The sequence below is a fragment of the Mauremys mutica genome, chromosome 3, assembly GCF_020497125.1.
Source record: "Mauremys mutica isolate MM-2020 ecotype Southern chromosome 3, ASM2049712v1, whole genome shotgun sequence".
Classification (NCBI taxonomy): domain Eukaryota; kingdom Metazoa; phylum Chordata; order Testudines; family Geoemydidae; genus Mauremys; species Mauremys mutica.
Window position 1 is genome coordinate 36,765,098 of NC_059074.1, and position 25,710 is coordinate 36,790,807.

At 40.5% G+C, this 25,710-nt stretch overlaps 1 protein-coding gene and 1 non-coding gene across 4 annotated transcripts in view; one reads left to right on the forward strand and one right to left on the reverse strand.

Moving 5' to 3' along the window:
• The window catches only part of DCDC2C (doublecortin domain containing 2C), a 111,098-nt gene that overhangs the window by 17,703 nt on the left and 67,685 nt on the right, over positions 1 to 25,710 (reverse strand). For all 3 annotated transcript variants that reach the window (XM_045009156.1, XM_045009157.1, XM_045009155.1), the window contains exons 9-10: positions 11,290 to 11,352; positions 7,338 to 7,379 (exon numbers count right to left, since the gene is read on the reverse strand). In XM_045009156.1, coding sequence (XP_044865091.1) covers positions 7,338 to 7,379; positions 11,290 to 11,352 — 105 coding nt within the window. The remainder of the gene's footprint in view (positions 1 to 7,337; positions 7,380 to 11,289; positions 11,353 to 25,710) is intronic.
• On the forward strand, positions 3,157 to 3,263 carry LOC123367722. Its single transcript, XR_006578607.1, has one exon. It is a non-coding gene; the product is annotated as a U6 spliceosomal RNA (small nuclear RNA).

Sequence of the window (25,710 nt, forward strand, 5' to 3'; positions counted from 1 at the left end):
CTATAGGAAGATATTACCTCTTAACAATGGGTAATTGTACATTTCTCCTAAGCACTGGCCAAGTTTCAATGCCAAAATTCCCATGGGGACAGCATGTATGATCATGTTTCTAATACAGTGAATAGACTTAAACAAATCGTTCCTGGAACTATCATGACAACTCACTGTGATGGGGCGCACTCATTTCTTGTGAGCACGTCCTGTCGGTTCGGTGTGAACCTGCACTCAATCTCTCTCTCTCTACTCCGACACCTTCTGTGGGCTGTTAACCTTGTCAGGTGGGACTTCAGTGGCCCAGCCCTCTGGCCAAGTCACACACAAATCCCTTCCAGGGCAAAAGGTCCAACAGGGCCTATCCCTATGCCCTTGTTAGTCTTTAGCCTATCTCTGGGGGTCGTCCTCAGCCCCTTCTCAGCTAGCTTTAAGTCCATACCTGCCCTGGTATAGAGCAATGCCCCCAGGGCTTCATTTCTGGAGACTCTGCCTTATCCATTTTTATTGCCCCATCTCTCCAGCTAGCTCACTCCTTCAAGTTCAGTCCCTTCTTGGAGTAACAAAGTCCAACAAATGATTGGCCCTCTGCATGGTCTTCAGCCCTAGAGCCCTTTAAATTCCATCCCTGTGCTTGGGCTTCTCCATGAAACTTGTCCCCTTCTCAAGGCTTTGGACATTGCCGGGGCGGGGAGGAGGCTGGATCTGCCCATTACTCAGGATCCCAACGCAGGCATTCTACAAATAGCAGCTACAAGCTGCTTCCTTTAACTCCTTTGCTGCTGCTATTCCCTGGGCCACTTCCCACATAACCCCTTCCTCTTTACCCTTTTGGTCCCAGCCAGTAACTGATCTGCTCAGGCCCTGCAGCTCCTTTTAACTGAGCCTGCTGCTGTCTGATTGGCTGCTTCCCTGCAGCTTCACCTTCACTGCTTTTTTCTAGGGCGGGGTGTGATAGGACCGCAAGGCCTCCAGCAGGGGACCTCAAAGGGCCTGGTATACCCTGTCACACTCAAGCTCAGGTTCTACAGTATGTTCCTAATGCTGATCATCAGTAATGCAAGCTAAGGCTTCCAAATGCCGATGCACTGCACCTCATAAAAATTATTCAAGTATTACATATAATCTATTTCACCTAGTCATTAAAATGTGATTGGCTATAGCCAATGGCACAGTGAAATCTATTCCTGTTAATACATTTGAAAAAAAGATGCATGAATTAGCTAATGTTTGTAAAGATGTTAAGCTCTGTATGATGCTAAGTATTACTGTGCGTATTTAGAGAGAGCCCTTGTGCCAAATACGACAATTTCCTGCAATATCTTTGGGAGATCTTATTATATTAAGTTTAGGTGTCACTGTGAGCCAGGGATTGTATGTAGTTCCATGAGGGAGGGTAATCACAGTCCTCCAGATACTAAGAACAGAGTGTGTATGTGTTTGGGAGGGGTGGGGGTGGAGAGAGTGATCCAGAAAATTCACTCAGATTGTAATGTCTCCAGAAAGTACCACCTACTGGGGAGGTTCACCTACACTAGTTCAAATTGGATTCTTCACAGGCCAACAGACAAAGAAAGGACTTTTCGATAAATGCCTGAGTTTAAACTGACAGCGTTTTCTGTCTGATCCAGCGAACAGACAGAACCTTTTGCAGGAAGGGGCAATTCTTAGGAAAGCGTTAGAAGAGCTGACACCTGTCAGAGCCTGAGGCTAGAATTGGAGTGACCTTTGGTAAGCTTTTTAGCATGTGTCTAGGTTCTTTTATTGTTTTAAACATGATTTCTCTGTAATGATTTCACCTTAAGAATAAATGTGCTTGCTTATAAAGAGCTGTGTGGTAACTTCTAACTTCTGGCAGTTACAGCTTTCCATCACCTTCAAAGAAAAAGCAAAGTGAAGATGCTGGCCTATTTAGGCAGCCTGACTTGCTGGGAACATCACAGTGTAGGCAGCCAGCTGTGCAGCCTGGAGAAATCCCCAGTCAGAAGCGAGAGACACTCCCAGGAGAGGTAATGGCTGAGGAGCCTGGAGCCTTCAGCAGGTGCCCTCAAGGGACCAGAGAAGGGGAATACAGATGCAATTGCCCTGAACTGTAAAACCCCTGTTGAAAAGTAAAAGTTTGCCCTGATATGAGGCAGTGGATCAACTGGATGGAGATTGGTTAAAATGAAACCTGTAATGTAGCTTTTTGGCCTTTGCGCCCATTCCAACAAAACACAAAAATTGAAACAAATTCCATTATGGTAGCTTTGTGCTTTTTTCCTGCTGCACAGCTATTAACCCTTTTTTCCTGGTGCACCTAAAGCAGATCTGGTCAGTGGAGGAGTCCTTCTGTATAGGGGTCTCCTCTGATGGCACAGAGCCACCATACATATCAGACCTATACCCTTATGTCTGAGCAAAAAGGGGGTTTAGCAAAGGCCTCCCTGCATAGCAGCAAATCTCCAACTGTGGGGGCGATAGGTGGCATACACAGGTTAGAGCAGCCAAACACTGAGAAGGCTGAGGGTTGGAAGCTGAAAATGTCACCTTTGCCCCCACCCCCTCATATTGCGTTGATCACCCATATTTTGTCATGCTTTCTTAGATAGTGATGCTGCATGAGGTTATCACTTTTCACAATGTGCACCAATAAAGGTTCAGCTATGCTGATAGATTAGACTAATTCAGATTGATAAAATTAGACCAGCAGGGAGCTAGCATCTGAATGTGAGTATTCGCTTGCATTTAACCATATGCTGTGTCTTGTTTCAGTGGAGTGATCACTCACTGAAGCAGCAAATAATCAACATATTTCTTCAGCTCAAGAGTCTGTGAACCTGTGTGTTCTGGATAGTGGGGAAAGACGGGTCAACAGTCTGTAGGGTGGACTAGACCTGAGACCAAGAACCATTTTGCACCAGATTAAGGTGAAGGGAGGCTGCTTCAGGGCCAGGATTGTCAAGGAGGTGGAGGACGCTGCCTGCCTGCTTACGTACCAGCCAGAACACAGATGATCCCCCAAGGACTTCCAAGGGAAGGGTAAGCTAGTGAGGGACATTGCTTTTTGGATGTTTTATTATTTTGTATGATCTGTTCTCGTCTGTGCTTTATCAGTTAAGTAATGAGCATAGAGGTGATGGTTTGTACATAGTGTGTGTGTGTGTTTTGTCTGTTTCACAACCATTGCTTGTGTCAGCAGCACATATACTAAAATTGGAATGATACACAGAAGATTAGCACGGTCCATGCCTAAGGATGACATGCAATTTCATAAAGCATTCCATTAACTACTGACTGCCTCTGTAAGTGTTAAACTGTAACCCAAAAGTTTCACACCTCTTCAGAGGACTATTGGAAGAGTGGTGTGTTTAAGTACAGGGAAGTCTGAAGGGTCAGAGCTGTGCCCAGAGGGGCCAGGCAGCAGCACAGCAGATTCCAACACGTGGAGGGAGTGCTGGATAGAAGGGCTGCACTCTGAGAGTGTGCCTAAGATTGAGAGCAGTAGCTGGACTCCATTCAGACACCAGGAACTTGAAACACCCTGGGGATCCAGAGCAAAAGGGCCTGGATTCCCCTCACAGTGTCCTAGTGGGTGGCCAGGAAGGGGCACTTGCTAGAATCTGTAGCACTGCCCACTCCTGGTCCACAGCCTACACGACTCCCTACACATCCCATCCCCCCACCAAATTGTTGCAGACAAAGGAATCTGCCCCACCCTGAAGTTGCCTACCTGTGTCAAATACAGCAGCTTCATGTGTTGCTCTCTCTCATTGGGTGCACAGCTCAGCCTACAGCAGTTAGGAAGTGTATGACCCTCTAGTCTAAGTTGTATAATAAACTGTGGTATCTGAACAGTGGAGCCCCATTACCCAGTGGAAACACAGAAAGGCCTCAGGGAGTTCCCAGTGATCAGGGGATGTGCACCTGCTGCTACACCCCTAAATCAAGTGTAGTATGCTCATCCTACCCTGCCACCCCCTGTCCTACTGGTGACCACAAGAAGAGAGCAGAGGGATGATTACTATAACCAGCTGGTGCACAGGGGACAAAAGTGACGGGTGAAAGTCTCTTTGAATCCTCCATGTGTACTTATACAGTGATCAGACATAATCTGGTCTTGAATATATTGAATTTCTGGCCATACAGAAAGGTCAGACATAAGAAATAAAGGTGCTGCAAGTGGACCCTGCAGAATTTACAGAGCCCTACAGAGAAAATGTACTTTCTCAATATAAAACAACAAAAACAACAAAATAGAACAACTGGCTAGCAGATTGTGACCATTGCATTTCAAGACCGCTAACAGTATGCATGTAAAATGGCAAAATCCCTGTTACACAGCACACATGCACAATGGATTGGTGTCCAAACTCACCTCCCTGGTATTTGCCTTTATTGTTAACGGTATATTTCAGCCTAAATTTTCTCCTAAGCTTCACTTATTCCTAGGGTTTGCCCCCACAGAGCCTCTCTGTTTCTACCTCTATTTGAAAATCCAGTTTCTTTGCTGCCTGCAATATTACCCTTTCCATAGCCATGAATGAGATTCATCGTGCCCCTGAAAATCCTCTGTAAATCAGGAGATCAGAAGTGTGCTCTAAATCTCTCTCCAATAGAGCAGCCTGTGTTAGCCCACAGGATCTTCTTTGTAATGGGAAGACATGTGATAGAGTATCACCAATGTAAAACTGGTATAACATAGTGGAAAATCTGACCTGGCATAGTCTTACTCAATATGTCTGTTCCTGGATTATAACCTGAGTCGTATCTGCTTAGTGTGACAAAAATAAGTTTGTATTACCTTTTACTTTAATTGGTACTGAAGAGCCAATAGAGCTATGGGGAATGGCCTGGATTTTATTTTGCTTTATTGATATCTGCAGAATCTCTAATTTAGGGCCCATTCCTGCAAACCTTACCCCCAAAAGTAATACTATTTCAGCTGACGTGACTGCTCATATGAGTGAGAAGTAATCACATGACTAAGGTATTACGGAATCAAGCCTTGAATTCCAAATGCAGAATCTTTATTTTTAGTGATGTTGCAAAATACTGAAAATCATTGACAGGCAGTAAACATGGAACTCCATGGTGCCATTTTTTCAGAGTACAACCCCACTTAAAGTTTAAAAAACGGAGTGAAAAATATAACAACATAAGAACCAGGGGTGGCTCCAGGCCCCAGGGGCGACTCCAGGCCCCAGCACGCAAGCTGCTGGGGGGCACTCTGCCAGCGCTGCGAGGGCAGCAGGCAGGCTGCCTCCAGCGGCTTGCCTGCGGAGGGTCCGCTGGTTCCGCGGCTTCCCGCGGGACCAGCGGACCCTCCACAGGCAAACCACTGGAGGCAGCCTGCCTGCCGTGCTTGGGGCAGCAAAATCCCTAGAGCTGCCCCTGATAAGAACGGCCATAGTGGGTCAGACCAATGATCCATCTACCCCAGTATCCTGACTCTGACAGTGGCCAGTGCTAGGTGTTTCAGAGGGAATGAACAGAACAGGGCAATTTCAAGTGATCCATTCCCCGTCACTTGGAGGTTTAGGGACACCCTCAGCATGGGATTGCGTCCCTGACCTTCTTGGCTAATAACCATCGATGGCCCCATCCTCCATGAACTAAACACACTGCTGCTAAGAACAGGAACAATACTTTAGTTGCTTATTGCTAGAGCTGGAGGTGAAATGGAATTTTTGCCCCATGGGGAATTTTCAACATTTTGAAATTAGTTTCTGGTCTAAACTGGAACAGAAACTCAAAATATCAATGAGGATAATAAATAAATAAATAAATAATCCATAGATCAAAATACTCCCAAAAAGTCTGAGTATAATGTCAAAAGAAAAAATATTGACATTTGCCATCAAAACTAAACAATTTGACATTTCATTTCAAAATGCAATTTTTAGTTGTCTTCTCATTGCAAAATAAAAAAAAATATATTATGTTTTTGAATATACACGTGTTTTTCCCCATATTACCAGAAACAGTCACAGAATTTCAGCAGTAACTACATATTGCTCATACAGTTTAATAATCTTCCAGTGGGACTTGATAAGTCTATCTTAGTATGTGGTAAAGATAATCTTACACTACACATTTTTTGCAAATCTATTATTCAGAGACCACCCAGGCCTGCCGATAGTTGTGAGGGGCGGGGCAGAGTGAGGGCAGCCCGCTACAGCAGTGTTACTAACCATACTCAGTCTGTGTGAGTATGCTCAGTACAAGCCAAGCAGCAAATCTAGGGGGGCACATGACCCAACATGCCTCCCAAGCATTGCCTCTGCTATTAATTATTATTATTATTATACTTTGTATTACTAGTCATGCACCAGGACTCTGATGTGCTCGTGCTGTGCAAAAGAAACAAAAAGATGGCCCCTGTCCCAAAGAGCTTATAATCTAGAAGCAATCAAGCTGTCTTTCTGCCTCAGATGGGGAAATTTATGGTGGCCTCTATATAAATCCATGATACACCCACATCTTGAATACTGCACGTAGATGTGATCACCACATCTCAAAAAAGATATATTGGAATTGGAAAAGGTTCAGAAAAGGGGGCAACAAAAATGATTAGGGAACGGCTGCTGTACAAGGAGAGATTAATAAGATTGGGACTTTTCAGCTTGTAAAAGAGACAACTAAGGGGGGGATATGATAGAGGTCTATAAAATCATGACTGGTATGGAGAAAGTAAATAAGGAAGTGTTATTTACTCCTTTTCATAATACAAGAAGTAGGGGCCACCAAATGAAATTAATAGGCAGCAGGTTTAAAACAAACAAAGGAAGCATTTTTTCCACACAATGCACAGTCAACCTGTGGAACTCCTTGCTGGAGGATGTTGTGAAGGCCAAGGCTATAACAGGATTCAAAATAGAACTAGATAAATTCCTGGAGTATAGACCCATCAATGGCTATTACCCAGGTTGGGCAGGGATGGTGTCCCTAGCCTCTTTGCCAGAAGCTGGGAATGGGCTACAGGATGGATCACTTGACAATTACCTGTTCTGTTCATTCCCTCTGGGGCACCTGGCATTGGCCACTGTCAGAAGGCAGGATACTGGACTAGATGGATCTTTGGTCTGACCCAGTATGGCCGTTCTTATGTTCTTATGGTGGAAACTTACTCAAATGAATAGTCCATGGTTACTCATTTACCTATGTGGTCATCAATACAATCTAGCCCACAGTAATTAGGAGTGGTATTGCACTTGAGATATATTGTTTTCTAGTTGAACTACTACTCAACAGTTAGAAATACATATAAATTTCCTTCTAACCTACAGTACTGTACTCAGCTTATTGTTCCATACTTTCTTTCCTATACAGGAAAACAGTAACCTGACATTCTTTTTTATACAAACCTTTTTCTCAATATCCTCATAGGGACTGCCACCTTCCTCAGCCTATTAAAAAAAAAAAAAGATATAACGATCAGTCCCTTGCACTTTCAGTTGCAATCTCATTACTAACATTTATCACTCTTTCTTTGCTCTCAGTTTTAATCTCACACACAGAAAATGTATAAAGAATAGTTTTGACATGCACACCTTTTTCTTTTACTGTAAGTTTTATTAAATCTCAAGTTGACATTTTTACTGTATTTTAATGACCTGAACAGTGTTTGTACATTTTTACTAAAAGTAAGTTATAGGCATCAATTTTGCAAGAGACATAGTGCTTGGAGAATTACAAAGACAAACAAGTTTAATCTTTTTTCCATGAAGAATATGACATGATCACAAGAACTCAGGTATGCTAACATTTTGGATCAACATGCCAAATTATACATGTTTTGTCATTTACTTTTTTTTTTTATCACTGTACAAGGAGTTGATTTCTGCTGTCAGATATGCAGGCACAATTTCTTTTGTGTTCAATTCTAAGGGCAGAGTATGGCCCTCAGGGCAAAACTGGGACTAGCCCTTTGCACGTGCGTAACTATAGAAGAGAAGGAAAGCCACAAGTAGCTCATCCTCTTCTCAAGCAGAAGCATTCTGTAATCTCAACCTTGAGATCACCCTGTGAATAGCCTGCTAGAGTCTTGTGTCTCAGGCTGTGATTATGGGGCTGGAAGGGTCTAGGGAGCAGTCTTCTCTCCCCACATCTGCAAAGAGCTAGGAGCTAGGCAGGTGAAGACTGCAGAGTGGAACATACACTACCCCCTTTCAAAGAGTATAGCAAGTGACACACTTTGCTCCCCTGACACTCCTGGAAAAATTGCTTAAAGCTGCAATACGGATATAAAAATGTAAAACTAGAACTTGGAATAAAAGGATATTTAAAAATATCTGTTACAACTATATTAGAAGCAGTACAACAGTGACAGTACAGTACACTGGAAGTATGATCAGACACAGACATACAGAGCCTAAAGTCCTTACTTGGCTTTTACTTATTTTTTTTCAGACAAAAGTGTAAATACTTCTGGATTTGATCTGTTATGACTGTTAAAGGCCATATAAAGGTGCAAAAACACTCCATGTTTATTTAAAATTATTTGTTCTTCCTCTTAAACAGTATCCCTTCAAGTGCCACAAGGTCACTCATTTCATTATTTCAGTCCTCAATGTTCAGATTGATAGATGATTTTCAGTTTCTTGCAAATTTTCACAAATGAAGATGTTCTTACTCAGAACTGTTTTGGAGGACACAAACACCTAACAACTTTCAGATTTATTCATTTATATATTTGCTAATCAGAGCACTCCTTTGATATCAGATCTCTCAGTAGATTTGTATTCAAAATTATATTTAGCTTCCTCTTCCCGGTATCTGTTTTTTGGGCAATGCCACAATAAATCTAGAAGATTTCCCTTTCCTTCCACACAATGCCAGCAAACAACTCCCATATCCTGACTTTATTGGAGTTATTACTTGAAATAAGAGACTCTATATTTCATTTGTGTGCGTCCTTCACACTAGTTTTATGTAGGCAGATCCAAACTCCTAGGTCCATGTTCCCTGCTTATGACTTGGGCCTTATCTCAGTTTTGACAGTGAATTAAAGTTCTAAGTCCAAAATTTGCACACAAAAAAAGGTGCTTAAAGTCAGGCACCTAAATCCATATTAAGGCACCTAAATAATGATTATGGGGCCCTAACCTTAGGCACCCATTTTTTAAAATCTTGGCCTAAGCCATTAAACTGCTTTAGCAGCAGATGGCAATGCATCTCCCAGCTGCTAAGTCATTACAAATAGTAACTGCCTCACCCATAATCTTTTCTTTTTTCCACCAAAAAAAAAAAAAAAGAATTAAATAATGAAAAAAAAACCCTCCCAGTTCCAGCTAGGAAAAAGTGAGTGAGTGTGTATCTACCACATATAACTTCAGCAAACACATTCAGAACAAAGGTTTCAGGATCCAGGTACCATAATTGGCCTTAGTTTTCACCACTATTCCTTGTGATCACTGTGGTTTGCAAATACCTCCTCCCCACTCCTCATTCTGCAAACCCCACTAAAAGAAAAAAAAAGTTTGCTGGAAGTGAACAGTTAGTTCATGGAATTATGTATTGTTTATTATTTGTGATACTATTAATCCCTGTTCTGATACTGATTAATTCTGTGTTTCAGGCATATCATTTAGCATCTTTGTTTCTTCCATATAAACTCTAGATAATGCCTTACTCAAAGGCTCACTGTGATCATTAACTGATGTTTGTAAATTAATCTGAAAATGGAAAGCACTATGTGAGAGATTATAAAAATAATATCTAGGTTTGCATTAGGTCTTTAAAATAATCTATCAGATTATTAACAGTATGTCCAGTTCTCTAGCTACAGGGTGTAAATTGGTTATAAATCTATGGAAGGGGATGTGTGTTAGTAAACAATCTGATTAATAATTATTGGGCATATTCTTACAAATAATTATCTTAAAGGTTTGTTTCTAATTATCCTGTGGAATCTGGGCTCAAAGCTACTTACTCCATTACTGAATCATTTAGTTACCTATTATTTATGTTGCAAAGGGCACAGAGCCTACAAACCAGCCTTTGGCTTACTTGTGGCATTAAAAAAAAAAACCAGAAGCAAATGTGTGTTTAATACAGGCTTGAACCATTTTGATTAAACTATACTGATTACGAACACTTTTCTTCTATTTATTCCTTTTTTATATCGTTTAATTAATCTGAGAAAACTGTCTTCTACATCACCACACACCTATAATAAAGATTATTATTTTTGAGTGTACTGAGCCTTAATTAAAAGTAAAGCTATCCAACCAAAATCTTGTAGTTATCACAACTGTGGCAGACCAGCCTTTCATCTGTACAAGTTGGTGTACCTTGAAGCCAGCATACACTGGTATCCTTTGAACTTTGGTATCCTTTGCGCAGTGTTCTGTTCTAATTACTAGACCACACTGACTCCATTTTTCATTTTATAGTGCCCAAAGGGGAAGGCATTGATACAGGAGCAATGCTTTGCAGATTAACAACTCCCTCAGAATGAAAACTACATACTGGATGAAATCCTAGCCCTATTGAAATCAATGGCAAAATCCCACTGACTTCTATGGGGCTAGGATTTCTGCCACACTGTGTACTGCGCAAGGCTTAGAGTTAGCACTTTCTCTTAAAATCTTTTAAAATAAAATATGAATAAAAATCCAGGCCAAGATTTTCAAAATGTTAGGTTCGTGAATCCAAATTTAGGGACAAAAATACATAGCCTGAGTTTCAAAAGTGCTCAACAGCCAGCTATTTCCCCTGACTTCTGTGTGAGCTGCTGGATGCACAGCACTTTGGAAAATCAAACTACTTATTTAAGTGCCTAAATATGGACTTATGAACCTAACTTTAGGCACTTGGTTTTGAAATTAAGGACATATTACATTACTACAAATGTAGTGCATTTTAACTTATGGTACAGATGGGTTAAGGAAGTGATGTTTAGATCTAAATATAGGCTAGGTTCAAGTCTCAGTCAAGGCTGGCTCAGGAGCAACTGAAATTTTATGAACTGTTATTGTAAAACTGCAGCCCCAAATGACAGAAATGTAGTTAGTTCAGATGATCCTGCAAGATTTCCACTACCTTTGAATAATGTTTATCTCATGAGATCAGATGTTCTTGTGAGAGTTCAGTGGCATCAAAACCAAAAGAAGAAAATAGATCCAGCCCAGTTTGGGATCCAACATAGGACTAAAGCTACATTAGTTGGTTTGGATCTCAGAATCAAATACAAGTGTTTCACATTCAACCCTGAAATTCAAAAAGAGGATAGATTCAAGGATTCCTATTCTAGTCCACTCTTAATTTACAGATTTATACACTTTCCTCCCTACTGAGAAAACAAAGAAATCTAACCTCATCAGCAAGAGTACTGGCAGGTGCCACAATTTCTTCTTCTTGGACAATCTGAGCTGGAACCTAGGTGAAAAAAATCAATTAACAGATAAAATTTGTATCCTAGCTACTAACTACTTTTCTATTACATTTCTTTTGGTTTCAATTTCATTTTAACATACATTTTAAAAGAAAATTTTAGTCTATGTGTCAGGGCTCCCCCTGACTCTGAGGTACAGATGTGGGGACCCGCATGAAAGACCCCTAAGCTTATATTTTACCAGCTTAGGTTAAAAATTCTCCAAGACACAAATCCCTTTCCTTGTCCTTGGACTGGTATTGCTGCCACGACCAAGTGATTTACACAAAAATTCAGGGAAGGGTCACTTGGAATCCCTCTTCCGCCCAATATCTCCCCAAGCCCTTTCACCCCCTTTCCTGGGGAGGCTTGAAACTAAAATACCAACCAGTTGCTTCAGCAATGTGAGCACAACCAGACCCTTTGTCTTCAGGACATTGAAATCAATCAGGTTCTTAAAAGAAGAACTTTTATTATGAAGGAAAAAGTAAAAGAATCACACCTGCAAAATTAAGATGGAAAGTAACTTTACAGGATAATAAAAAGATTTAAAACACAGAGCATTCCATTCTGAGCTCAGCTTCATAGTTACAAAAACAGGAACAAAACTACCTCTGTAGTGCAGGAAAATTCACAAGCCAAAACAAAAGATAACCTAACGCATTTCCTTGCCCTACTCTGTGGTTTTAGATGGATTATTCCAGGTATATGTTCAGGAGATATTGTACTGCTTGGCTTCTCCCTCCATCCAAAGAGGGAACAACACACAGAACAACAAATAAATCCTCCCCCCCCAGATTTGAAAGTATCTTCTTTTCTCATTGGTCCTTCTGGTCAGGTACCAACTAGGTTATTTGAACTTCTTAACCCTTTACAGGTAAGGCAATCCAGTACAGCTGCCAAGTATACATAAAGGTTGCTACCCTTCCCCCTATATTCATGATGCTAGAAAAATTAATAATAGACTGAGAAATACTAGTTTAATAATTTATGCTTCAAAATGTGTACACACACAAAAAATATGTACTTGTTAAGAAATAGAAACCCTGATTCAGCAGACTTTACTTAAGATAAAACTCCCTTTGACTTCAGGACTGAGTATGGACTTCAATGGGACTTTTGCCTAAGTTATGGCTGAAGGATTTGGCTCAAAGTATTTAAATAACTAAATGTGTATATTTAATATCAGTAAAAGAAAGTCAGTTCATAAATAATGTATATGAACTCATAATTAACATTAATGTTTGAAAGTGATTTAGCAGAACCACAAGGAATGAGTGTCACATTTACAACACCAAAAACATTATACCAAATACCAAAACCTCCTTCCATGATGCTGAAATGGATAATGGTTAGCTTAGCAGAAGGTTACTGAGTAAACAGGTCATTTAAGGAAGTTTACAAAATAGCATAATTATGACAATCTCTATAAAGTTTACTGGAATTTAAATCCTCACTAGACTGAATATGGAATAAAAAGAATTTCAGAAAGTAATTCCAACAATGAAAAGGAAAAATCTCTTTTTCACAGTATACCACTAAAAGTAAAAAGTAAAGTAAAAGAAAAGTAAACTATTTTTCCTGTTATACAATGAGGATATAGATTAAACCTACTGGGCCACGATCTGCACTTCTTTCTCACATAAGTAGTTATATTGACTATGTAGGGACTAGTTGTATGAGTAAAGCAAGCAGCGCTTGATCCATTGTCAGGACACCTTAGTTTCCTTTTCAATGTTATAACACCCCTTTCTCCATGGAAACATAGGTATTTAACTTTGCAAGTACCAGCTTAGCAGGTGCTTTGGAATTTTAAAACAAGAATGAACTGTAATTAACTAATGGAACATAGGGAGTGAAAGGGACTGGGACAGAGAGAGAAAATTTATCTAGGAGGGTTTGTGAGAGCAAAAAGCTGCAAATGCTCTGCAGAAAGCAGAGGACTTTCATTTTGGCTTGATGGAATAAAATAGATTTTGGAAAACTACCTGACTAAATACATTCTAAGAAAAATATAAGAGAAGGAAAATGATTAACAGTCAGAGTAGTGCAAAGTAGCTTTAGAGTAGGGATAACCTTAGATGTATTGTTTTTCCAGGCAAGGAAAAATGTTGCTGCACCTCCCACAACGCATCTCCCCAAACCGAACAAAACTATATCATCAGAATTTTATACTACAAATATAAAATCATATCTATGCTAGGAGCAACCCTACCTGGCAAATAGAAAAAAGAAATGTGTATTTACCACTATTTCTCTCTCATTCTCTCATTTACACACACATTCTATTCTTTTGTATCACATTTCATTTCTTTCTGTTTTCCTCTCTCTCATTTGTTATTTCTGTTCCCATCCTCCGTTTGTCCCATTCTCTCTCTTTCCTTAGGACCTTTAACATTTTTCCCCCTCTAAGGCTATCCCCATATCTTCTGATCTCTTTCCATCACACATCTCTCTGAATCACCAACTCTCCACAGCTGTCTTTCTTTACCCTTTGTCCTTCTCTCACTCATTCTGCACCATTTCCTAGAAGCGTAACTATGCCTTTTCCAAGAATATTCCCCAGTAAAGCACATTGCACTCTAGCCTTATATTTACTTAGGCACAGATTTGTGGTGGAGACTTCAAAAGGGTTTATTTCCCAAAGCTGAGGGAAAATATGGGCAAAACTAATTGGGAGGAAAAATTTAGACAGAAATACACGAAGGAAAATTGGGAGTTCTTTAAGATGAGTTTCTTGGATGGCCATGTAGTGAGGTGGAGTGTCCTCCCACCAATGCAGAGGGGGAGGTGTCGCCCCTTGAACCGAGGTGGGTGGAGTCTGGCCAGGCTTGGTTAAAGGGCAGGACAGGAAGTATAAAGGAGGAGCCCTGCAGCTCAGTAGGGTGGGAGCCACAGGAGGAGACAGATGCCTTCTGTCTGCTCCAGGGACTGGAGCCCAAGGAGGATCCTACCCTGCTGAAGACTGGCTGGACCAGTGGGAGCCAGCAGCCAATTGAGGCACTGAGGAGTGGCCGGGACTGCCACTGCCTATCTACCCTGGGGAAGCGGAGGACCTCATGGATCCAGGTACATCCCGAGGGGAGGGGAGGAAGTGGCCCAGGGATAGCTGACACCAGTCTGACCACATTGCTGCCTGAAATGCGGTCAGCGTATTCTGGCTGGATTCCCCACTGACCCAGCGGTGGAACACTCTGCCCCTGTTAGGGCCCTCAGCTAGGACCTGGTGGAGGTCCCTCTGTCCCTGGGGTGGCAGCCTCCCCACCTGTAGGCCATGAGGCCTGCTTTTGTCTGCCGCCTACCTGACCCAAGGCACCAGGCAATAGACTGCCTACTTCTCTGCCTGCCTCAGAGGTCAGAGAACCCCTCATCTTACCCTCTAGACTGTTTGGTGCTCCACCTTGCCAGCGACCTGAGTTCCTAGACTGTTTGATCCCCCATCCTGCTTGAGGGCCTGGGTCCCAAGATTAAATTGCGGCTCTGCCTCTGCCTAAGGGCCAGAGCTCATATACTGCCCAGTTGTTCTGCCCCAACCTGAGGGCCGGAACCCAATGACTGGCTGTTGGTCTACTGTGCATGAGGACTGGAAATTTTTAGATCATTTAGGACTCTGCCCTGCCAATGGCCAGAGCCATCTGCCTTTGCGGTTCTGCCCTGCCTAAGGGCCAGAGCCTTCAAATGTTTACTCCTCTGCTAAATCCCTGACTGTGGGCGATGCCCACTGGTGTAGTGAGGCAGAGTGGCCTCCCACTGACCCAGAGCAGGAGGATCTACTGCTAACCCCTACAGGCCAAAAAGCCACAATTCCACAGTCATAAAAGAGGACAATATTGGCAAAAAGAATACCCAGGTTCAGTGGCAAAATTAAGTCAGCAATGAAAAATAAAAAGCAATATATAACAAATGGAAAGGGGGGGGAAGAGATAGCAATCAATATAAATTAGAAATTTTGAAGTGTGGAAAATTGATATGGGAAGCTGAAGGAATTAGGGTGACACACAAGGCTAGAAAGGGTTAAACATCATGCAAAATAAATAATCCTCAAAAGACATGTGGGGAGATACTGTTTGTGTTTTTATGTATTTACATATGTATGAGTAGGGTCAACGATGTAATCAACAGTCCCTGTCCAGGCTGTATTCTGATAATTCAGAGATCAAAAGAACATGCTAGCATTTAAATTAATTCTAAACATGGGATAGCTCTGTATACATCTGTCTTTGAGATCTATAGCAAATAATCTATGAATGGTGGAGGAACAAGCAAATTGCCTTATGTTAATTCTATAGCTAAGTACCGGTGATGGACCGCCTTCAAAATCATACTAATTACACCTTTTGAACTCCAGCTTGTCAAAAAGGACATGAAATTGTATAAAAGATCCTTGGCTCCTGATTCCGTTATCTCAGATCTGCTTAAGCTTCATCGGGGGAAGTTTGAATTGCAAGACTGAGGTCCCAGTTATGCTGGTAAACCCTGAATATGAGATTTGAACATTGGACTATAACCTACGAACCATTTCCAAAAGAACTCTTTGCAACTACAAAGCTCACATCTCTGCTATGAATCTGAATCTTAAGAATTGAACTCATGTCTGTATGTATATTGATCTTTTAACCATACTCTCTCTTTTGTTTCTAATAAAGTTTAGTTTAGTTAATAAGAATTGGCTGTGGCGTATATCTGGGTAAGATCTGGAATATTCAGTAACCTGGGAGATAATGTGTCCAATCCTTTGGGACTGGTAGAACCTTTTCTTTTATACAATGAAATAAAATGTTCAGAAATCATCATATTTGACTTAAATACCTGGATGGAGGCCTGAGGCTGGATCACTTTAAGGGAACTGTGTTGTTTGGACTTCTGAGTAACCAGTAAGGTAATAAAGAGACTGTTTTATGCTGTCTTGGTAAATCTAAGTATTGGAATATCCGCCAGCTTTATAGGGATTGTCTGGCCCATTCATTGCAGTTCACCCTAATTGAGTGACCATAGCTGGCCCCCAATGGGACTCCGGTCACATAGGGAAAAATCTATGCTGACAGGGCTAAGGACAATAGGAAGGAGACCTCTGAGCAGCATACGAAAATTTTGAGAAGTTTGTGAGCCGGCGGACACCTGCTGGGAATCGGGGCTTCAGCGCCTTGAGAGGTACCTGCCAGGGCTTGGGGTTTCAGCCCTGCTCCTGCTGAAGCCCTGAACCCCAGCAGGCACACCTTGTGAGGCTGAAGCTCCGAGACCCTCCTCCCTGCTGGGCAGAAGCCCCATCCCACCACCCAGTTGCAAGGCAGAGGTCCCATGCTCCCGCCTCAGTCTGGTAGGTGGAGAATGGAGGACCCGCGAGGGGGACTTTGCAAGCCACACTTTAATTGTAAAAGAGCCACATGTGGCTCGTGGGCCACAGTTTGGCCATCCCTGGTATATTAGGAACAAAAGAAATCCTGGCAATGGTATAGGCCCAATGCTAGATGGAGGTGGTAAAATTGTTAATAATAGTGCAGAAAAGACCGAAGTGTTCAATAAATATTTCTGACTTTTTTTTAAAGAAGAGGAAGGATGTACTCATATAACATGAGGATGATGAAGCAATTTCCAGTCCATTAGTTAACGAGGAGGATGCTAGACAACATCATCTACTAGTGATAAACATTTTAAAATCAACAGGCCCAAATAGCTTGCACTAAAGAGTCTAAAAAGAATTGGCTGAAGAAATCTCTGGCGCACTGATGTTAATTTTTAATAAATCTTGGAAGACTAGGGAAATTCCAGAACGCTGTAAGAGTATTAATGTTGAAAGTGGCAATACTCAAAAAGAGAAAGCAGGATGACCCAGTTAAATATTGGTCAGTTAACTAACATCAATTCCAGGAAAAATAATGGAAAAGCTGGTACTGGATTTAATTGATAAAGAATTATACAGGATTTAATTGATAAAGAATTAAAAGACAAGAATATAATTAATGTCAGTCAACATGATTTTATAGAAAGTAAGTCTTTCTTGTCAAATAACGCTGATTTCATTGTTTGGTGAGACAGCAAATTTGGCTGATAAAGGTAACTGCATAGAAAGCAGTGACTCTGACAAGCATTTAGGGGGTTACAGTGGACAAGCAAATCAACACGAGTCCCCAGAATGATTAGATAGCAAAAAGGGCCACTGAGACCCTTGGATGTATAAACTGGGGGGATAGAAAGTAAAAGTAGGCAAGTGATTTTGCATCATGTACAGCATGGATGAGACCAGTATTTGAATATTGCTTATATTTCTGCCAAATAGGGTAATATTTTAACATCTGTGTCTCCGGGCAACTTGCCTATTTAAAAAAAAAAGATTGAGAGATGAATTAATTACAGTTTATTCATACTTTCATGAGGAGAAAATAGCAGACTCGACTCTATCAGAAAAAAGCATAAACAAAAACTAATGACTGGAAACTGAAACCAGTCAAAGTCAAATGAAAAGTTAGGCACACATTTTTAACTGTCAGAGTGATTCACTATTGGTACACTTACCAAAGGAAGTGGTGGAGGTTCTTCACCTCTGGATGTTGTCAAATCAAGTTATTTGGTTCAATGCTAGGTAACCAGATGAAATGTAATGGCCTGTTATATACAAGGGGTCAGATTAGATGACACCTAATAGTACCTTCTGGCCTTAAACCAGTGGTTGTACTGGGGACCCCTTTCACACTGCAAGCCTCTGAATGCGACCCTCCTTATAAATTAAAAAAAAATTTAAATCTATTTAACACCATTATAAATGCTGGAGGCAAAGCGGGCTTTGGGGTGGAGGCTGACAGCTCGTGACCCCCCACGTAATAACCTTGTGACCCGCTGAGGAGTCACGACCCTCAGTTTGAGAACCTCTCCCTTAAATTCTATGAAACTATGAAGAATCAGAAAGAAAGGATGGCAGTCCAGGTTAGTTGTATCTGAAATAGCATCGCATATCACCAAGAGCAGAGATGCATCCAATACTTCCCTCCTCCTCTCCAAGAATGAGAATAATGAAGATCAAAGACACTTCAAATAGAAAACTGCCCAAAGCCAAGACCATGCCTTCTAGATATTTCCTCTTCCTCAAAGCAGCATCTCCTCCATCTTATCTGGGCTCTTTTTAAACCAGTTTCCTCCCAACCACTTCACCACATTTGTCAGATTGATGACATTGCAAAACAAAATTCTCACTATTTCCCCTGAGGTCTTGACATACATATTGGAGAGGATGGTTGGCAAGTTGGAACCCTGCAGTATTCTGCTTGTAAAAGACCTTGGGGAACTAAAATAATGCTTTCATTGTACCCTTTAGCACCTTTCAGAGAGGAAGAAAAGAGTCCACTGAAGGGTTATCTTCCTGAAAGATCCCACAGGCAAGTCATCAAAGCCCAGTAGTTATTAGTATCAAAGGCTGCTGATAGCTTTTGATCCTCATCAGCATGTACACCATTGCTAGAGATAATGCCATCAACAAAATCACCTGTGCATTGCACCTACAGCTAAAACAAAAGTGACAGTAATCTGCAACATTTGCAAGTTCAAGATATAACTGGAGCTATTCAAACAACATCTTTCCAATAACCTCCCCAAAAGCGAAAGGTTAGAGACTGAGACTGTTAACTTCATGAGATTATTTTTGGAGCAGGGCCTCAAAAATGGCAACCTGCCCTGTTGAATACTCTTTTTTCAGAAATATGATCTAAAATTAAAATATATTTTCAAATATTTTAATATTTAAAGCCATGCAATTTGATTACAAGTCTTTATGACTAAATATAGTGAAATGCATGCTCACTGTACGTGATTATTTAAAAATACAAATAAATAAGTAGTTTGGAGTGTTGGTATTTGCTGCTCTATATTATAAACTCTTTTAGACATAGGTCTTATCTACACTAGATAGGCTTTGCTGGTATAGCTATACCAGAAGAGCTATACCAGCAGCCTCTCCTAGTACAGATACAGTCTATTTTATTTTCATTATTTTGCCAGTATAGTTTATACCAGTTCCCTGAAAAAATAAGCAAAAGGGCTTTGATGTCACTATCACTGTGTCTATGCTCCTAACTGGCATAGCTATGCTGGCAAAACTTTTAAATGTAGACCAGGCCGCAGACCAAGGTTTCCTAAGTGTTTAAACAAAGCCTAACACATCAGGAGTCCCAAACCTGATTGCTGAAAGCTTTTCATCTTCACCATTGGACCAAATCCTGATGCCAGTGAAGTTAGTGGCAAAAATCCTGTTTTCTTCAGTAGACCAGGATTTGACCCCAAGTACTTTAGCACTAGAGGCACAAAACCAGTTAAAAAGTGTGTTGAAAGTTGTTTCAGGTACTACAAGGGCACCCGAGTACCCTGCCAGTTGTGGTTTCAGAGCCCTATTTATTTTTAAAAATACATTTCTCTTCCCTGTTGCTGTGTAAAAGATTCACACACACACACAAAAAGAGGGAAGTGACCAACTAATGGACTATACAGTGGAGACAATGAAAATTAACTTTACACAACGGGCTGTGAAATACACAACATAAAGAGAATTTTTGTGGGGGATTTTCTTCCTCAATTATACTGATTTTAGGGGTTACTTGTATCAACAGTAGACAAAACATCTTGAGAAATAAGTTTGATTTTTAAATTTTTGGTGTCCCTTTAATTATGGGCAAACTGCATTCTAACATCAAAAGCCTGTCTGACTTTTCTAATAAAGTCTGCAGTGGTGTTCTGCATTGATATCTTCAGCAAAACTGAACAGACTCTCTCCTGGAAGACTGCTTGGAGGGCTTCCAAGATACACCTTTTAAGATTGCAGCAAGATTTGGAAATCAGATAAGCTTTCTGTTTCCATCTTTCCACGAGGTCGTGTTTACCAAGCTAGGTTGGTTCTGTGTTAACTATCCCCATTGCAAATTTTACCACAAGTCCCAAAGGCTTGTATTATCCAACAAAATTTCTTGACTGGTGATTACATTTCACTTTTTGGTTTTATTTCAATGGGAATGATATTTGTATTCTTTAGCTGAATTTTTTTTCCTGCTAGTCTTAGTCCTAGTCTTCACTTAAAAATTGGATTGACCTAGCTACATTTCTCAGGCCTGTGAAAAATTTTGCACCCTGTGCATTGTAGTTAGGTCAACCTAATGATTTAGTGTGGCTAAACAGTGAAGAAACAGTGTTTAATATTTCTGATTTCATAATTCCACTTATCCGTATTTTTTGCCCTAAAGTATAATTTCAAAGTGTCCACTGATGGTAGAATGGAAATGCAGTCTTACGCCCTGTCAGTCTCTTGAATGAAATCTTCAAAAAATGTCAGCATTGTAAATATAGTATCAGTTAGAGAGACACCAAAGTTGTATTTAATTTCTTAGCAAAAGAGACAGATGAAGCCAGTTTATTTTCAGGATAATCTTTTCATATATAACAGGTTGAGGTCTATCTTGTGATAATATCAGGAAGAAGCTGTGTAACAGGCAGGCCCAGTTTCTGAAATATTATATGAATTCAAAGATGGCAGCAAAGAAATTCTTACAATAGCTGACCAGTTTCCAATCTCTAGATGGCTAGTAGAGTTAATAAAACATCATGACTAGACAGCTGAAATGTATATGCAAACCCATTCAAACTGTGAACATGAGTCACTAAAGATTTCTTTTAGCATTAGTATCATAGAAGCGAACAACACAGGTATGATCTTTGTCTCTCAACAAATGAGCACATCGTTCTTGTGTTTAAGTATTCACAGTGGAGAACAAAAGTATTTTGGTAAATTTTTTATTGATCTAGTTAGCAGTTAGATGACTTATAATTAAAAGTAAATAATGGGTCTGTACAAAAGCCATTTTTTAACAGGCTGATGATGGAGTGTTTGGCTCCAAATGGAGCACTAATATATGGAAAGCCTAGTTAATAGAGCCTATAAAGTCAGGTTTTATTCTGCACCTGTATACAGAGCTACAAAAAAAGTGTCCAGTGAAATATTCAGGGAAATTCAGAGAGCAGTGATGATAAAGCATTTTCTATGCAAGAGTGTGTGACCCACTTCCTTTCCAAGGCCAATTAAAACTAGTCACAGAACAGAAGAGAAAGCTTCTAAGCTCTTAGCATACCCTCAAACAGCTGTCTTTTTCTCAGTCTCCAAAAGTAACACTATGTAGCTTAGAGTGCAGGCAGGACCAAATGTATCTCTTACTCTAGTAACTTCCAACTGTTACTAGAATTAGGGGACCCTGTGCAAAATTAAAAGAAACTATGTCTCCTTTTATAACAGCAGCTGCCACTGGGATGTCTTAAGGAGGAGTATGACACACACACACACTCTATATGAGTGGAATTTATATGAACAGAGAGGCAAAGGAGTGTCAGGTCATGAAGCAAGCTAACCTGAGCTAATCACTCCAAAACAGTTCATACATATTGGTGGGCTAGTAAGAAGCAGACCACTGCTGCATCCTGAGCAGCATCTGTTCCATGAATAAACAGATGACTTCACTTCCCTGTGCTGCCCATCTGGCACCTTTCACAAGCTCTAAATTCAATTTAAAATACAAACAAAGATTTTACTGTCACAAGTGGTTTGACCTGATAGATGAACTGAATGAGAGATTTGACAGGAGGTGATGGTTCATTGCCCTTAGGCAATCTCTCTCATTCTTCCTGAAATTGAAAGATGATGGTGTCTTTAATCAGATTTGTTTTTGTTTATACAAAAAAGAAACATAAAAGCCATTATTTGTATTTGGAAAAGATCAAGATAGAGATGAAGTAGCATATATTATGGATCCTGACTGGTAAACACTTCACCTTGCTTCATTTTTAAAATATCAGCAACACTGGTGTTTTAACCAATCTGTTAGAGTACTGTGCAAGTATTGTTATCCAGATATTTAAAACACGGAATTGGTCTAATCCCTTCCTCTATAGACAATAAAGCTTGTTTTTTACATGTACAGTAAAGGCTGAATGATTCTTACCCACACTGCAAAAAAAAGCTGACGTTCACATGAAATGAATAATGCATTCACACTCAGTTATGCTCAGCAACTGTCCAGTAGTAAGTTTTTATAATATTGTGTTGTTATATTGTTTGGGAGTGTCTGCATTCCTGCACAATAATATGCAATTGTCTGTGTCAATCTGTACATCTGCAGGTGCAGTTCTGTCACAAAGTAACTGAGTGTAAGCACTAGAAGAATCTTGCCACTTCATATGCTCTTCAGCTAGATCCAAGTCCCCACTCTGCTCTCATTTTGCCAGTGAAACTGGCTACGTCTCTCTTCCTACGTGTGCTGTGCAGAAAGTAAACACTATCAGGTTTTGTGTCTATCTCCGGGGAATCTAATAGATTCCAGATCAAAAAACTTTTAATATATACAAACTAGGAAATCAGAGTATTCTCCCAAAGGCACAGAATTTCAGCAAATATCCATACATCATCTCCCAGATCCAGTGTCTGTCAGGGATTAGAAGGCATAGCCTTGCTCAGGAGTATAAAGCTGGAAGCTATGCTTTGAATCACTGGAGGAGGAAGTGCAAGGGAGCAAGTAAAAAGCTGCAGCTTTTTCTCTCATTTCTATCATCAGAGGGACTAAAATGTTATAAATACATGTTTTACAGTTTATATACTGCAATTTAAATCCCTGGTTCGTACCTCTGAGTTACATGCAAATACTTAGCCCATAGTTTTTGGTAGATGAATGAATGAACTTGATTTTAGCATTTTTCCTTACCTTGACGGTTTAAAAATTTAAGGAATAGTATTTAAGTAGCAGAGGAAAAAGTTTTATGTGGCTACCTTCAATACGTGCTACTCTAAAAACTTAACAGTATCAAGACAACCCTTATCTATCAGGTCATAAAACTTTTTGATTTACTAAAAACATTGCCGATACCACAGCAAAGACAGAAAAGAATCATGCATTCTGGAATGTCTTTTATTGCACTGAATGCAGCATGAGCGATTACCTGACTGTAGGCAGGTGGTGTATGTGTCCATTCAGTGCACTCTTGAGATCAGAGTGAACTGGAGGAGCTAAGGGAGACAGAGAGGTACATAGACGAGACCTTCAGGGACACAACAGAACAGTCCTACCCCCACTCAGGCAGCTTCTGTGCTGTGGAGGAGGATGAAAGTCTGGGGGAAGGAGAACATCAAGCTGGAATGGAGGGAAACAATCCCATAATTAGGACTCTCCTACAGATGATGTCATCCTCTCATCCCCTCCCAGGGGAGGAGACCCCAGTTATTACGAAGAGCCAGATAATAGTAATGGGGGATTCGATTAAAAATATAGATAGTTGGGTTTGTGATAACCAGGAGAACCACATTGTGAATTGCCTGCCAGGTGTGAAGGCTGCAGACCTCTTGAGACATCTAGATAAACTTACATTCAGTGCTGGGGAAGAGATGGTTGTCATGGTACATGTATGTACCAGTGACATAGGGAAAGGTAAGAGAGAGGTCTTGGAGGCCAAATTTAGGCTGCTAGGTAAGAGATTAAAATCCAGGACTTCCATGATAACATTCTCTGAAATGCTTCCAGTTCCATACACAGGGCCAGCTAGACAGGCAGAACTGCAGGGTCTCAATGCATAGATGAAATGATGATGTTCAGAGAGGGGATTTAAGTCTATTAGAACCTGGTGAACCCTTGGGGAAAGGAGGAGCATATACAGGAAAGATGGGCGCCACCTAAACCAAACAGAACTAAATTGCTGGAATGTAAAATTAAAAAGGTCTTAGAGGAGGTTTTAAACTAAGGGTTGGGAGAAAGCCGACTGGTTCAGAGGAGTACATGGTTCAGACAGAGACATCCCTGAGGGGAGGATTTATTAAAGGGGATACTCTATGTTCTCGTACAGATGAGAGGACAGAGGTTGATAAAGTACAGGTAGGAACTGAAGAGAAACAGTCAAAAGAAAAAGAGTCCCATTGAATTATATCACACAAATGCAGACAACTAAATATTGATAAATTTTATAAGTGCTTATATGCAAATGCTAGAAGTCTAAATACTAAGATGGGTGAACTTGATGCCTGGTATCAAATGAGGATATTGATAAAATAGGCATCACAGAAACTTTGTGGAACAATCATAACCAATGGGATACGATAATACCAGGGTACAAAATATGCAGGAATGTCAGAGTAGGTTGTGCTGGATGGGGAGTGGCATTATATGTGAAAGAAGCCTGAAGTTAAATACAGTAAAATCTTAAACCAAACACTACCATAGAATCTCTACGGATAGAAATTCCATGCTTCAATAATAAGAGCGTAGCAGTAGGAATATACTACCGACCTGATGGTGATTGTGAAATGCTCAGGGAAATTAGAGAGGTTACAAAAACTGAAAACTCAATAATAATGGGGGATTTCAACTATCCCCATAACGACTGGATATATGTCACCTCAGGACCAGAGGCAAAGACAGAATTTCTAGATAGCACTAATGATTGTTTCTTGGAACAGCTAGTCCTGGAACCTACAAGGGGAGAGGCAATTCTTCATTTAGTCCTAAATGTAGCACAGGATCTTGTCCAAGAGATGACTATAGCTGAACTGCTCTGTAATAGTGGTAGTAATAGTAATAGTGACTATAATGTAATTAAACGTAACATCCTTATGGGGAGGGGTGAGGAGGACATCAACGAAGCCCAACACATTAGCATTTAACTTCAGAAAGAGGACCCACACAAAAATAATGATGCTAGTTAAATGGAAATTAAAAGGTACAGTCACAAAAGTGAAATGACTGCAAGCTGCATGTTATTAAAAACACCATAATAAAGGCTCAAATTAAATGTATACCCCAAATTATAAAACACAGTAAGAAGACCAAAAAAGTGCCACCATGGTTAAACAAAGTAAAAGAAGTGGTTAGAGGCAAAAAAGGCATCCTTTAAACGTTAGAAGTTAAATCCTACTGAAGGAAATAGAAAGGAGCATAAACTCTGGCAAGTCAAGTGCAAAAGTATAAGCAGGCCAAAAAGAATCTGAAGAGCAGCTAAAAACTAATTATTTTTGAGAGTATGTAGACGGTTAAATGACTTTGCTACTGCAGTCCACATCCCAGAAGTTGTAAAGGACAAGGCAGGCCCTCACAAGGAAATCTACCCTTATGTTAGCCAGGAACTTAGTCCAACTTTGAATGAATTGGGAATCTCCACTCCAGAGGCTCTCGGCCTGGACAAAGCATAAACATAATTGATGGGCTGCACATGCATTTTATTAATGCTCCCTGATTGTACACAGTTGCCCGGAGACACAGATGTTAAAATATTACCCTATTTGAAATAACTAATAAAAAACTAATAATTTTTTAAAGTACATCAGACGCAGGAAGCCTGCCAAACAATCGGTGGGGCCA